The sequence below is a fragment of the Oncorhynchus masou genome, chromosome 6 (genome assembly GCF_036934945.1).
Source record: "Oncorhynchus masou masou isolate Uvic2021 chromosome 6, UVic_Omas_1.1, whole genome shotgun sequence".
NCBI lineage: Eukaryota > Metazoa > Chordata > Actinopteri > Salmoniformes > Salmonidae > Oncorhynchus > Oncorhynchus masou.
Window position 1 is genome coordinate 39,042,103 of NC_088217.1, and position 14,868 is coordinate 39,056,970.

General features: G+C 44.3%; 1 protein-coding gene across 2 annotated transcripts in view; it reads left to right on the forward strand.

Annotated features, from left to right (window-relative positions):
* The window catches only part of LOC135542036 (immunoglobulin superfamily member 21-like), a 299,416-nt gene that overhangs the window by 247,306 nt on the left and 37,242 nt on the right, over positions 1 to 14,868 (forward strand). For both annotated transcript variants that reach the window (XM_064968619.1, XM_064968620.1), the window contains exon 5: positions 12,249 to 12,364. In XM_064968619.1, coding sequence (XP_064824691.1) covers positions 12,249 to 12,364 — 116 coding nt within the window. The remainder of the gene's footprint in view (positions 1 to 12,248; positions 12,365 to 14,868) is intronic.

The window sequence follows — 14,868 nt, forward strand, 5'->3', positions numbered from 1 at the left end:
GGTCGAGCGTATTGCCTGCCTTGTGAGTAGGGGGAAGGTGAGAGGGTGAGGTCAAAAGAGGAGAGGAGTGGAAAGAAGGAGGCAGAGAGGAATGAGTCAAAGGTAGACGTGGGGAGGTTAAAGTCGCCCAGGACTGTGAGAGGTGAGCCGTCCTCAGGAAAGGAGCTTATCAAGGCATCAAGCTCATTGATGAACTCTCCGAGGGAACCTGGAGGGCGATAAATGATAAGAATGTTAAGCTTGAAAGGGCTGGTAACTGTGACAGCATGGAATTCAAAGGAGGCGATAGATAGATGGGTAAGGGGAGAGAGAGAGAATGACCACTTGGGAGAGATGAGGATCCCGGTGCCACCACCCCGCTGACCAGAAGCTCTCGGGGTGTGCGAGAACACGTGGGCGGACGAAGAGAGAGCAGTAGGAGTAGCAGTGTTATCTGTGGTGATCCATGTTTCCGTCAGTGCCAGGAAGTCGAGGGACTGGAGGGAGGCATAGGCTGAGATGAACTCTGCCTTGTTGGCCGCAGATCGGCAGTTCCAGAGGCTACCGGAGACCAGGAACTCCACGTGGGTCGTGCGCGCTGGGACCACCAGATTAGGGTGGCCGCGGCCACGCGGTGTGGAGCGTTTGTATGGTCTGTGCAGAGAGGAGAGAACAGGGATAGATAGACACATAGTTAACAGGGTACAGGAGAGGCTACGCTAATGCAAAGGAGATTGGAATGACAAGTGGACTACACGTCTCGAATGTTCAGAAAGTTAAGCTTACGTAGCAAGAATCTTATTGACTAAAATGATTGAAATGAAACAGTACTGCTGGAGTAGGCTAGCTGGTAGTGGCTGCGATGTTGACACTACACTAATCAAGTCGTTCCGTCGAGTGTAATAGTTTCTACAGTGCTGCTATTCGGGGGCTAGCTGGCTAGCTAGCAAGGTTGATTGCGTTCCGTTACTTAAAAGAACGACAATAGCTGGCTGGCTAACCTAGAAAATCGCTCTAGGCTACACAATTGTCTTAGATACAAAGACGGCTATGTAGCTAGCTAGCTACGATCAAACAAAACAAACCGTTGTACTGTAATAGTTACTACAGTGCTGCTATTCGGGGGCTAGCTGGCTAGCTACGTTAGAAGAACGACAATAGCTGGCCAGCTAACCTAGAAAATCGCTCTAGACTACACAATTGTCTTAGATACAAAGACGGCTATGTAGCTGGCTAGCTACGATCAAACAAATCAAACCGTTGTACTGTAATGAAGTGAAATGAAAATGTGATACTACCTGTGGAACGACGCGGAATGTTGACCGGGTAGTTGGAGTTCAATTCGGTAGAGGTTGGCTAGCTGTTGGCTAGCTAGCTAGCAGCATTTCCTACGTTAAGGACGACAAATAGCTGGCTAGCTAACCTCGGTAAATTAAGATAATCACTCTAAGTCTACACACTCTAAACTGCACAATTATCTTGGATACGAAGACAACTATGTAGCTAGCTGACACTACGCTAATCGAGTCGTTCAGTTGAGTGTAATAGTTTCTACAGTGCTAGTGGACAGTGGATGTTAGCTAGCTGCTTAGCTGCTTAGCTGCTTAGCTAGCTGCTTAGCTAGCTGCTGGGCAGATACGTTAGTACGACGAAATACGATAATTATGCAATTGTCGTTGATACAAAGACGGCTATGTAGCTGGCTAAGAAGAAATTGCTAAGATTAGACAAATCAAACCGTTGTACTATAACGAAATGTAATGAAAAGTTATAAAAAGTTATACTACCTGCGGACCGAAGTGTAGATGCGGCCGCTCGCTCCAACCGGAACCGGAAACAATAAAGAGGCCTATCTACTGACTCTGAAATACACCAAAAGAAATATGCCCAGGGTCCCTGCTCATATGCATGAACATGCCTTAGGCATGCTGCAAGGAGGCATGAGGACTACAGATGTGGCCAGGGTAATAAATCCTCATCGCACTGACAGCCCACGTATAACAAAACCTGCACAGGATCGATACATCCGAACATCACACCTGCGGGACAGGTACAGAATAAAAACAACAACTGCCCGAGTTACACCAGGAACGCACAATCCCTCCATCAGTGCTCAGACTGTCCACAATAGGCTGAGAGAGACTGGACTGAGGGCTTGTAGGCCTGTTGTAAGGCAGGTCCTCACCAGACATCACCGGCAACAACTTTGCCTATGGGCAACAACCACCGAAGCTGAACCAGACTGGACTGGCAAAAAGTGCTCTTCACTGATGAGTTGCAGTTCTGTCTCACCAGGGGTGATGGTCAGATTCTCATTTATCATCGAAGGAATGAGCGTTACACCGAGGCCTATACTCTAAAGCGGGATCAATTTGGAGGTGGAGGGTCCGTCATGGTCTGGGGGGGTGTGTCACAGCATCATCGGACTGAGCTTGTTGTCATTGCAGGCAATCTCGACGCTGTGCGTTACAGGGAAGACATCCTCCTCCCTCATGTGGTACCCTTCCTGCAGGGTCATCCTGACATGACCCTCCAGCATGACAATACCACCAGCCATACTGCTCGTTTTGTGCGTGATTTCCTGCAAGACAGGAATGTCAGTGTTCTGCAATGGCCAGCGAAGAGTCCAGTTCTCAATCCCATTGAGCACATTTGGGATCTGTTGGATCGGAAGGTGAGGGCTAGGTCCATTCCCCCCAGAAATGTCCAGGAACTTGCAGGTGCCTTGGTGGAAGAGTGGGTTAACATCTCACAGCAAGAACAGGCAAATCTAGTGCAGTCCAGGAGGAGGAGATGCACTGCAATACATAATGCAGCTGGTAGACACACCAGATACTGACTGTTACTTTTGATTTTGACCATCCCCCTTTGTTCAGGGACACATTATTCCATTTCTGTTATTCACATGTCTGTCAAACTTGTTCAGTTTATGTCTCAGTTGTTGAATCTTGTTATGTTCATACAAATATTTACACAAGTTAAGTTTGCTGAAAGTAAACGCAGTTGACAGTGAGAGGACATTTCTTATTTTGCTGAGTTTAGTACCCCAAACCTATCGATGTTATATTGAACAGGGTGAATGGAAAATAAATGACAGTCATCCAATACTCTATAATAGAAATAAGGACATGCTCATGAACAAAAAAGAAGTGTCCTCACTCATCTTAAACATCACCGTCTGCCACTAGTGTACATGCTGCATTTTCAACAGCTTTTGGTTTGATTAATGGTCTTCCTAACTAGGAAATTAGTTCAAAGTGACACAAGCTTTTGTATGTGTGTGTCATCCTCTTCCTCTTCCTGACAGTCAACAGAGTTGAAGGAGCCCCATCTTACCCTCCCTCCTGCTCCTTGTTCCTGGTTCATTAGCGGTGAGAGAACTTGATAAAAGCTGACAGCGCAGTTATGATGAATGCAAATGAAGGGGTGGAGGTAAATGCAAATGCTGAAAGCACAATGGAAAAGTGATTAAAAATCATTTCAGTGTCTTTTATCTCCTGGTCTGCTCGTCCTGTGAAGGGGATTTCAAAGGCACAGACTTACAGTCGGGAGAACAAGTATTTGATACACTGACGGTTTTGCAGGATTTCCTACTTACAAAGCATGTAGAGATCTGTAATTTGTATCATAGGTACACTTCAACTGTGAGAGACGGAATCTAAAACAAAAATTCAGAAAATCACATTGTATTATTTTTAAGTAATTCATTTGCATTTTATTGCATGACATAAGTATTTAATACAGCAAGAAAAGCAGAACTTAATATTTGGTACAGAAACCTTTGTTTGCAATTACAGAGATCATATGTTTCCTGTAGTTCTTGACCAAGTTTGCACACACTGCAGCAGGGATTTTGGCCCACTCCTCCATACAGACCTCCAGATCCTTCAGGTTTCGGGGCTGTCGCAGGGCAATACGGACTTTCAGCTCTCTCCAAAGATTTTCTATTGGGTTCAGGTCTGGAGACTGGCTAGGCCACTCCAGGACCTTGAGATGCTTCTTACGGAGCCTCTTCTTGGTTTCCCTGGCTGTGTGTTTCGGGTCGTTGTCATGCTGGAAGACCCAGCCACGAGCCATCTTCAATGCTCTTACTGAGGGAAGGAGGTTGTTGGCCAAGAAGATCTAACGATACATGGCCCCATCCATCCTCCGCTCAATACAGTGCAGTCGTCCTGTCCCCTTTGCAGAAAAGCATCCCCAAAGAATGATGTTTCCACCTCCATGCTTCATGGTTGGGATGGTGTTTTTGGGGTTGTACTCATTCTTCTTCCTCCTCCAAACACGGTGAGTGGAGTTTAGACGAAAAAGCTCTATTTTTGTCTCATCAGACCACATGACCTTCACCCATTCCTCCTCTGGATCATCCAGATGGTCATTGGCAAACTTAAGACGGGCCTGGACATGCGCTGGCTTGAGCAGGGGGACCTTGTGTGTGCAGGATTTTAATCCATGACGGTGTAGTGTGTTACTAATGGTTTTCTTTGAGTCTGTGGTCCCAGCTCTCTTCAGATCATTGACCAGGTGCTGCCATGTAGTTCTGGGCTGATCCCTCACCTTCCTCATGATCATTGATGCCCCACGTGGTGAGATCTTGCATGGAGCCCCAGGCCGAGGGTGATTGACCGTCATCTTGAACTTCTTCCATTTTCTAATAATTGCTCCAACAGTTGTTGCCTTCTCACCAAGCTACTTGCCTATTGTCCTGTAGCCCATCCCAGCCTTGTGCAGGTCTATAATCTTTTCCCTGATGTCCTTACACAGCTCCCTGGTGTTGGCCATTGTGGAGAGGTTGGAGTCTGTTTGATTGAGTGTGTGGACAGGTGTCTTTTATACAGGTAACAAGTTCAAACAGGTGCAGTTAATACAGGTAATGAGTGGAGAACAGGAGGGCTTCTTAATTAAAGAAAAACTAACAGGTCTGTGAGAGCCAGAATTCTTACTGGTTGGTAGGTGATCAAATACTTATGTCATGCAATAAAATGCAAATTAATTACTTAAAAATCATACAATGTGATTTTCTGGATTTTTGTTTTAGATTCTGTCTCTCACAGTTGAAGTGTACCTATGATTTAAAAGAATTACAGACCTCTACATGCTTTGTAAGTAGGAAAACCTGCAAAATCGGAGGTGTATCAAATACTTGTTTTCTCCACTGTAGGTCTTGGAGCCTTTCACCAGCACTCATTTCAACGTGCCGCCCCCCTCCCAGAGAGGACTTAATGTAGCTAGTTTTTTAGGCTGCCCTCCATCTTCTGCCTTCTATCGTATCCCTTCCAAGTGCAGAACTTCTTAAAACTCTATATGCAAGCAGTTTGGCAAAGTTGTCGCATGTCATTGTCTCACTTAGCCCCACTCTAGTTTCATCTGAGAGAATTACTGTCAATGTGGAGGTGTAACTACAGTATACAAGTTTTCTTAGTTCTCAAGTGCATAGTAAGTCCCATCTGAAGAGCTAGTGTCAGTTATTAGAAAAGAGCTTCTGCTGTTTGTTGGTTGGTTACAATGGTAAACTCCCTGTAACATTAACATCTGTCTGTGCTTCATTGTCTGCTATAGTGATGCTCTCATCATATTAGCATCTGCCACACACACACAGTGCTGTGAGAATTTATACATTTCTATAGAGCGAATTAAACATTGGAATATGTGCAACAGCAAAATGCATTCCCTGGAACTCTGACTCAGAAGTCAGGGAATAATATCTCCTAAATCTGCATGAAAGTATAGAGACATTTATTTTTTTATTATGCTTAAGCTCGTTTCTGAGTCAGAGGAGGGTCTGACTCAAAATGCAAGTGTTACGTTGTGTCATTTTACAATATGAATAATGGATGCAGTCTTTCTTTTGGGGTCTAAGGTGTTCTCCTTCCAGTGGGTGGGCTTTGTCTTTGCTTGTCTCACTCCACTCTCATTCCCTCTGTTTTCTTTTCATGGCTTCATGTTGTGGTTATATTTAAACCTGAAAGTACAGCTCAATGTTCCTATGGCAGTTTGTTCTGTAGAGTAGGATGGTCTTAGAGGGCAGGGCGCAGTGGGAATTAAGTGCCTCTCCTCCATGCTCTTTAGGGTTCACCTTTATATCTCTCAAATGATCGTAGGCGAACAGCCTCTAGTAAAGATGAGGTCAAGCATATTGTCTGCTTTGTGAGTGGGAGGGGACTGGGAAAGGGTAGGTAAAAAGAGGCAAGGAGGGGAAAGTGAGAGTTGGTAAGAAATTAATCGAAGGCAGATGTTGGGAGGTTGAAGTCGCCACATTCTTGTTCTGAAAGCATGCTCAGACCAGTTGGCAAGTGTCTTCACAGACATTTTCAATCTTTCCTTGTCCCAGTCTGTTATCCCAACATGTGTCAAGCTGACCACCATTGTCCCTGTTTATAAGCACTCCAAGGTAACCTGCCTAAATGACCATTGCCCTGTAGCACTAACATCTGTAGTTATAAAGTGCTTTGAAAGGCTCGTCATGACACACATTAACACCATCATCCCAGACACCCTAGACCCACTTAAATTTGCATACCGCCCCAACAGATCCACAGATGATGCAATCTCAATTGCACTTCACACTGCCGTCTACCATCTGGACAAGAGGGAACAGAACTATGTGAGAATGCTGTTCATAGACTACAGCTCAGTGTTCAACACCATAGTCCCCTCCAAGCTCATCACCAAGCTAGGGATCCTTGGACTGAACTCCTGCCTCTGCAACTGGATCCTGGACTTCCTGACCTGCTTGCCCCAGGCAATGAGGGTAGGCAATAACACCTCCTTCACACTGACCCTCAACACAGGGGGTCAGTGTGACTGCATGGCTGACTGCATGACTGCATGGCTACGCACGACTCCAACACTATCAATAAGTTTGCTGACGACATAACGATGGTAGGGCTGATCATCAGCAATGATGAGTCAGCCTACAAGAAGGAGGTCAGAGACTTAGCAGTATGGTGCCAGAACAGCAAAATCTCCCTCACTGTCAGTAAGACCAAGGAGCTGATCGTGTACTATAGGAGAAAGAGGGGTGAGCACGCCCTCCATATCGACAGGACTGTTGTGGAGTGGGTCGATTGCTTCAAGTTCCTTGTTGTCCACATCACTACTGACCTAACATGGTCCACATACACCCGCACAGTCGTGAAGAGGGTACAGCAGTGCCTCTTCCCCAATCAGGAGTCTGAAAAGATTCGGCATGGGCCCTCGGATCCTCAAAAGGTTCTACAGCAAGACCATCGTGAGCATCTTGATTGGCTGCATCACCACTTGGTATGGCAAATTCACCACTCTTGACCACAAAGTGCTACAGAGGGTGGTGCAGCACAGTACATCTTCAGAGGAAGACCCCAAAAAGAAAGAATCCAGCTACCCAAGCCATAGACTGTTGACTGCCACCATCCGGCAAATGGTACTGTAGCATTGGCTCTTGGACCAACAGGCTCCGAGAAAGCTTCTACCCCCAAGCCATAGGATTGCTAAATAGCCAGACTGCCAAACAGGTCATAGCCAAACAATTTGCACTGACTTTATCTTGCACTGACCTTACGTACCCTCACTAAACTATATACTGTATACAAACCATATAAAAGCTCACACACATTAAATTGACACTCAACTGCTGAGCAGTTCCCACACCAGGCAGTGATGCAGCCTGTCAGGATGCTCTCAATGGGGCAGCTGTAAAACCTTTTGAGGATCTGAGGACCCATGCCAAGTCTTTTCTGTCTCCTGAGGGGAAATAGGTTTTGTCGTGCCCTCTTCAACAACTGTTTTGGTGTGCTTGGACCATGTTAGTTTGTTTGTGATGTAGATGCCAAGGAACTTGAAGCTCTCAACCTGCTCCACTACATCCCCGTAGATGAGAATGGGGGTGTGCTCAGACCTGCTTTTCCTGTAGTCTGCAATCATCTCCTTTTTCTTGATCACGTTGAGGGAGAGGTTGTTGTCCTGGCACCACAGTCAGGTCTCTGACCTCCTCCCTATAGGCTGTCTCATCATTGTCGGTGATCAAGCCTACAACTGTTGTGTCATCAGCAAATTTAATGATAGTGTTGGAGTCGTGCCTGGCCATGCAATCATGAGTGAACAGGGAGTACAGGAGGGGACTGAGCACGCACGCCTGAGGAGCCCCCATGTTGAGGATCAGCGTGGTGGGTGTGTTGTTACCTACCCTAACCAACCGCCCGTCATAAAGTCCAGGATCCAGTTGCAGAGGGAGGTGTTTAGTCCCAGGGTCCTTAGCTTAGTGATGAGCTTTGATGGCACTATGGTGTTGAACGCTAAGCTGTAGTCAATGCACCAGCTATTGTTTACAAATATGCATAGGCCCCCCTCCGTGTCTTTCCAGAGGCTGCTCTTCTGTCCTGCCGATAGAGGGTATAACCCTCCAGCTGTATGTTCTTAATGTCATCGTTCAGCCACGACTCAATGAAACACAAGATAATACAGTTTTTAATGTCCCGTTGGTAGGATATCCATGCTTTCAGTTCATCCCATCTATTTTCCAGCGATTGAACGTTAGCTAGCAGAACGGAAGGCAAGGGCAGATTAGCTACTCGTCACCTCATATCTTTCCTCAAAACCTACATTTCCTTTTCCGGCGAATCACGGGGATCTGGGCCTGGTCGGGTGTCTGTAGTATATCCCTCGCATCCAACTCATTGAAGAAAAACTCCTCATCTAATTTGAGGTGAGTAATCCCAGTTCTGATGTCCAGAAGCTCTTATTGGTCATAAGAGACAGTAGCAGCAACATTATGTACAAAACAAGTTACAAACATAGCAATAGAACTAACAAAATAGCATGTTTGGTCAAGGCAGCCTTCCCCTCCGCCCTCCCTTCCATTTCACGGTAAAATCTACACCAGTTGTATTCGGAGCTTGTGACAAATAATATTTTATTTGATATGATTTGATCTGTGGGAACCTGTACATTGTTCACCATTGTTGTTGCTACAAGGTGGAACTGGTTCTGAAGTAATCACGAAGGATTACATGATCAGCGAAGGATCATCTAGTGGCCTAGATAGATCCACCTCCATCACATCAGGGCTCTTCAAAAACATTGTGCAGAAAGTGGTACCACTTAGATATGCATTTTTTGGTGGGAGGTTTCCTTCACTATGGGCATTGGTTTATTTCTGAATTGTTGTATTTAATTGCTTACTTGATATTACTGTTTTTCTAAATTCTTGAAAGAAATTATTTAGGAATAATAATAATATTAATAATTTGTCTCTGAATATACTGGTGCATATTCATTTCTGGATAAGCACCCAGCTTAATTTGATTATATAATTTAACCAGGCAAGTCAGTTAAAGAACAAATTCTTATTTACAATGCCAAAGAACAGTGGGGTTAACTGCCTTGTAGAACAACAGATAATTAACTCGTCAGCTTGGGGATTTGACCTAGTGACCTTTCAGTTACTGTCCCAATGTGCTAACCACTATGCTACCTGCCACCCAGTAAAACTATGGTTACAAATGCATGATTTATTAACAGGCCTGAGCAATGTGCACATCCAGTTTAAATATTCATTGGAATATTAATGTATTTTTCCAACTCCTCAATAATAACTTTATACAAAGGTTACATTTTAGCACCAATTGCCACTTACAGGGAGGAGATACAGTATGTTACTCAAATTAGGTCATATGGACACTTGGAGTAAGAACGCCCTACAGTCTGATAAGTAACTTATCACCATCAATGACAGAGAGCTGTTATGGATATTATTCAGTCCGATTTTACACAGGAGGTTCATTTGTCAAGAAGGTAATTTGTCTGTGATTATGAGCAAGCCACAAAGGACAACACCTCTAACAATCTCTTGGGAGACTGAAACAAATGAGAGGCCATGCATACATTTAGACTGATTACTTTGGGACCCCTTAGTACATGATAAAAAATGTACAAATCCATTAAATAGTTATCACTAAATTACTTTCTGTGAAAAGGAGCCAAGAATGACCTCGGTGACCTTCTCCTTTTGTCCTTTCTCCCTCGAACCCTGGAGATGTGGACTTGAGACCTGCACGCTGAGTAAAAAGGGATGTTGGGAGTATGCCTTGTTCAAACACTGTCTACAGAGCACTAAATCCCTTAATTAGCAGGCCTGGGAGAGCAGTCCCCAGGGAGCTCTATTAAACGTGGTCCTGCTCCACACACTCTCCAATCCCATTTGCAGTTTTTTTTAAGACTTCAGGGTAATGGTGCTTGAGGGTGTGCAGAGGAAGCGGTAGGAGGGAGAGGGGGGCTTGGACAGTTAGTGGTATAAACCGTTCTGTAGAGTTGACTGAGAAGGGAAAATAAATAGTTTTCCACTTTGTTATATTTCTTTAGAGTTGATAGATGTAGGAGAAGGGGCTGTATCTTTAAAGGCTCTGACCTTGCCGTAGCCAATAAGTTCAGAGCAGAGTTTTACCATACACCCTTTCAAATGTAGTGGTTGATAAGATTCATATCCTGGATTTGAGGGCCTTTGTCCTTTTGATTCTCTTCCCAGGCCTTCTCTCAAATGTCCTCTCAAACACGCTTTGCCTTTGTATTTAATGCTGTGATATTGCTACTGAGGCTGTAGCAGTCAGGATGCAAAGGCACAAAGTTAAGCAGCATGTGCAAAGCACTAGAATGTGAGTCTTTACATGTACAGAGAAAAGGCAGAAATGTTCAATATTATTTGTGTTTAACAGCATTGAGGCCTGGTCTCTCTGGCTGGTCTATCCAGTTGCGCTCAGGTTTTTTGTTGTTGTTGACAAACCTCAGCTGTCAAAGACATTGACATCCTCTTCAAACTGTAAATATTACTCTGCCCTGGATTTCTTACACAACAAGGGGATATTGTTTTTTAATATGAGATTAGTTGGTCACTGTTCACGTGTGTCTAGAAAACTTAGCTACTATGGCTTTTGCACTTACCACATTTTACAAGTGTTTTTACATACAGTAGATTTTCTACCATGCAGTAGAAATTCTAGTTTCAATCTGGAAATGGAATGAAGATGAAGAGGTATTGTGAAATGGAGAAAGAGGAATTAAAACAATTAAGAACTGATTAGACAAATGTATGGCTGTATGTATGTACATTTAATGTTAGGCTCTACTGTTAGCCCTGGCCATCTGCACCTGTGATGCCTCTAACAGCTAATCATGCTCCTGTTTGAGACCGGCCTCTGTTAGACAGCTAATGGAGTTGTCTAATATTAATTTCCAGCCATAAGTCCTACATCAATATGCAATTAAGAGGTGTGGAAATGAAAGGCACTCTGGCCAGCAGACGTTTTCCCCCTTTGTTTTAATCAATGAATCGCTTTGGCATCTTTGTTTGAAACCCCCAAATGGATTTAGATGTAAAAGTGACACATGAAACGTCTCTATTCCCAGGCCAGCACTACTGATGTGGGATCTTATCAATTGAGAGATTCATGGAGGAACTCCCACTGGGCTCTCTTTTAACCCTCTCCCCTGGTTTCACACACTGTTTCTATTTCCTATAAAGGCTCAGAGAAGTCAAACGGACCAGAACAGTGCTACTGCCGCATTCTGCTTCCTTTATGCCGGGTGTGAAGGGAAATTCACAGGAAGTGTTTCATATGATAATATAGCAGACAGAATATCTAATGCCACCCACGAGAATGCAGCAACTGGGAAAGCATTAAACATTCAGAGTAGCAAGGAAATGCAGACGTCTTAGACTTAGACATCCTCTTCAACTGATGTTGTCACTGTGACAGCCATCTGAATTTACATAGTGATTCATCCATTTATTCAACTCAACCCCTTTTCACATGCCTGGTCATCCACTTCTATATCAGCCTTGATTGATTTGTTATTGATTTACACATTCAGTGAAAGGTTGCTATCTTAGGAACTTGCATTCAAAAAAGCATCACCAGTATATTGTAATATGTATCACATGTTAAGCATCTCATTTGATGTGGGGTCTATTTCCTTTTTCCTCCACTTAACTCCCATTGCTCCACTCTGCTGTGAAGTTGTGCTCACATGTTTTACTTTTGCAGTGACAAGCTTGTAGGTTTCCCCTAAGACAGCCAGACGATAGACTGCTGATACTGTATGATATGCATGAGCTCCGCTCCACATCTTCAACCAGCCCCATTGGACCACAGGATCCCCTGTGTTCAGTTGATCCTGAACACAGCATAGGGCCCTAGCCAACAGCCCTGCTTTATGACACAAACAATACTGAGTACACAGTGTCAATGTATTTAGCTGTCATATGTTGTTGCCTAACCTGTCCTTTTCTCTTTCCACAGCACCTCCAAACAACATCTCAGTTTCGGCAGAGAACTGTCCGGCTCCATTCAGCCGGTACCAGGCCCAGAACTTCACACTGCTGTGCACTGCAAAGGGAGGCAAACCTGCACCTTCCGTGAGTCACATTTAGGCACTTGAACATGCTATACAGTGCACATTCAGTGCAGTATATATAGGGACAGACACACATATGACTTGAAGCCAATTCACTGTTAACATTAATTCTGAAAGGTTCCAGTCATGTGTACCCCACCGCATTGAGCCATGACCACAGTCACGTTTGAAGCATACAGTATGAGGAAAAGTAGTTGTAGAGGGGGATGTTTGAAGAGATACATTTCTATGGAAATTTGACTTGTGAATCATAATTACTACAAATACACCAGGCAATGTAATCACTATAGAGATGATTTAAAAATATATATCAACCAGAGACACATGTGTAGTCCGAGTTAGGATCATTAATCTTATCACAAAGTGAATCATTAATAATGATTGTACCAGGAATTGCCATTAGACATCGTAATGGCCCCCAATGCTATTCCCTCAACTTTTTGAGATGGCAGACAGGGTAGTAGATATAGCTGAATCCTCATGCTCCTCTGTCGTCTAGCATATGAGCTGCTTGAGTGAAGCCACTCGCTGTTCATCCCTACTGGACCATTAATCATGGTCCATGGGTGTATCATAATGTATTCCAGATCCATCTCACAGCATATCTCCTGCAATTATGAACCCAGTGAGAGGTGTATACAAGGTGAACATTATTTCCGTCTCTCAGGTACTGACTGACTGGTTATGTAAAGCCACACGAGCACATTCAATGGTCTTCCTAGCACTCTGGTATAAGGATCCCACAGTCATTACACTCTTGCGCTGTTGGACTTCTCTACCAACCTTGTTGGAGGAAATGAGATAGATCTGAAAGGCCATCTCTCCAAATATGCCTGTACTCTGTTCATTAGACTCCCTGAGTAGCCCTGGTAATAGGGAGAATCAACTCATGCAATTGGTTAGAAATTTGGTTTCAGAGATGGTGATGACTCATCAAATCACTGATGCTTCTACGGATTTGGTCAGACTGTAATCTTCTGTCTAAATACATATAGAAGGTAGTATAAAGACTAAATGCTGACCATGCATGGCCATTATTTGCTCTTCCTGCTCTGGAGCAAATATCAAATATCAAATCAAATCAAATTTTATTGGGCAAATACACATGGTTAGCAGATGTTACTGTGAGTGTAGCGAAAGGCTTATGGTTCTAGATCCGACGGTGCAGCAGTATCTAACAGGAAATATCTAATAATTCCACAACAAAAAACCTAATATCTTACAATTTCCACAACAAAACATAATATGCACAATCTAGTAAAGGAATGACATGAGGATATATAAGTATAAAATACATGGATGAAATACAGCAGTGACAGAGCAGCTAAGATGAAATAGATAGTAAAGAGTAGATATTAAAGAATACACAATACATGATACACTAATGAGATGAGTAATACGAGATATGTAAACATTCTTAAATGGCATTATTAAAGTGACTAGGGTTCCATTTATTAAAGTGGCCAATGATATCAAGTCTGTAAGTAGGCAGCCGCCTCTCTGTGCTGGTGGTGACTGTTTAACAATCTGATGGCTTTGAGATAAAAAAAAATATATTTTTTCATCTCTCTGTCCCAGCTTTCATGCACTTGTCCTGACCTCGCCTTCTGGGTGGAAACTTGGTGAACAGGCCGTGGCTCGAGTGGTTGTTGTCCTGGATTATCTTTTTAGCCTTCCTGTGACATCGAGTGCTGTAGGTGTCCTGGAGGATAGGTAGTTTGACCCCGGTGATGCTGTGTGCAGACAGCACCACACTCTGGAGAGCCCTGCGATTGTGGGCGGTGCAGTTGCCATACCAGGCGGTGATATAGCCCGACAGAATGCTCTCAATTGTGCACCTGTAAAGGTTAGTGAGGGTTTTCGGGGGCAAGCCACATTTTTCAGCCTCCTGAGGTTGAAGAGGCGCTGTTGCGCCTTCTTCACTACACTGTCTGTGTGCGTGGACCATTTCAGTTGGGCGGTGATATATACACCGAGAACTTAAAACTTTCCACCTTCTCCGCTGCTGTCACGTCGATGTGAGAATGGGGGTGCTCACTTTGCAGTTTCCCGAAGTCCACGATCATCTCTTTTGTTTTGCTGACATTGAGTGAGAAGTTATTTTCCCGACACCACACTCCGAGGGCCCTCACCTCCTCCCTGTAGGCTGTCTTGTCATTGTTGGTAATCAAGCTTACCACTATTGTGTCGTCTGCAAGCTTGATGATTGAGTTGGAGGCGTGCATGGCAACGCAGTCGTGGGTGAACAGGGAGTACAGGAGGGGGCTGACCATGCACCCTTGTGGGGCCCCAGTGTTGAGGATCAGCGGAGTGGGCATGTTTCCTACCATCACCACCTGGGGGCTGCAAGTGAGGAAGTCCAGGACCCAGTTGCAACGAATGGGGTCGAGAGCCAGGGTCTCAAGCTCATTAATGAGTTTGGAGGGTACTATGATGTTGAATGCTGAGCTGTAGTCAATGAACAGCATTCTTAAGTAGGTATTCCTCTTGTACAGATGGGATGGA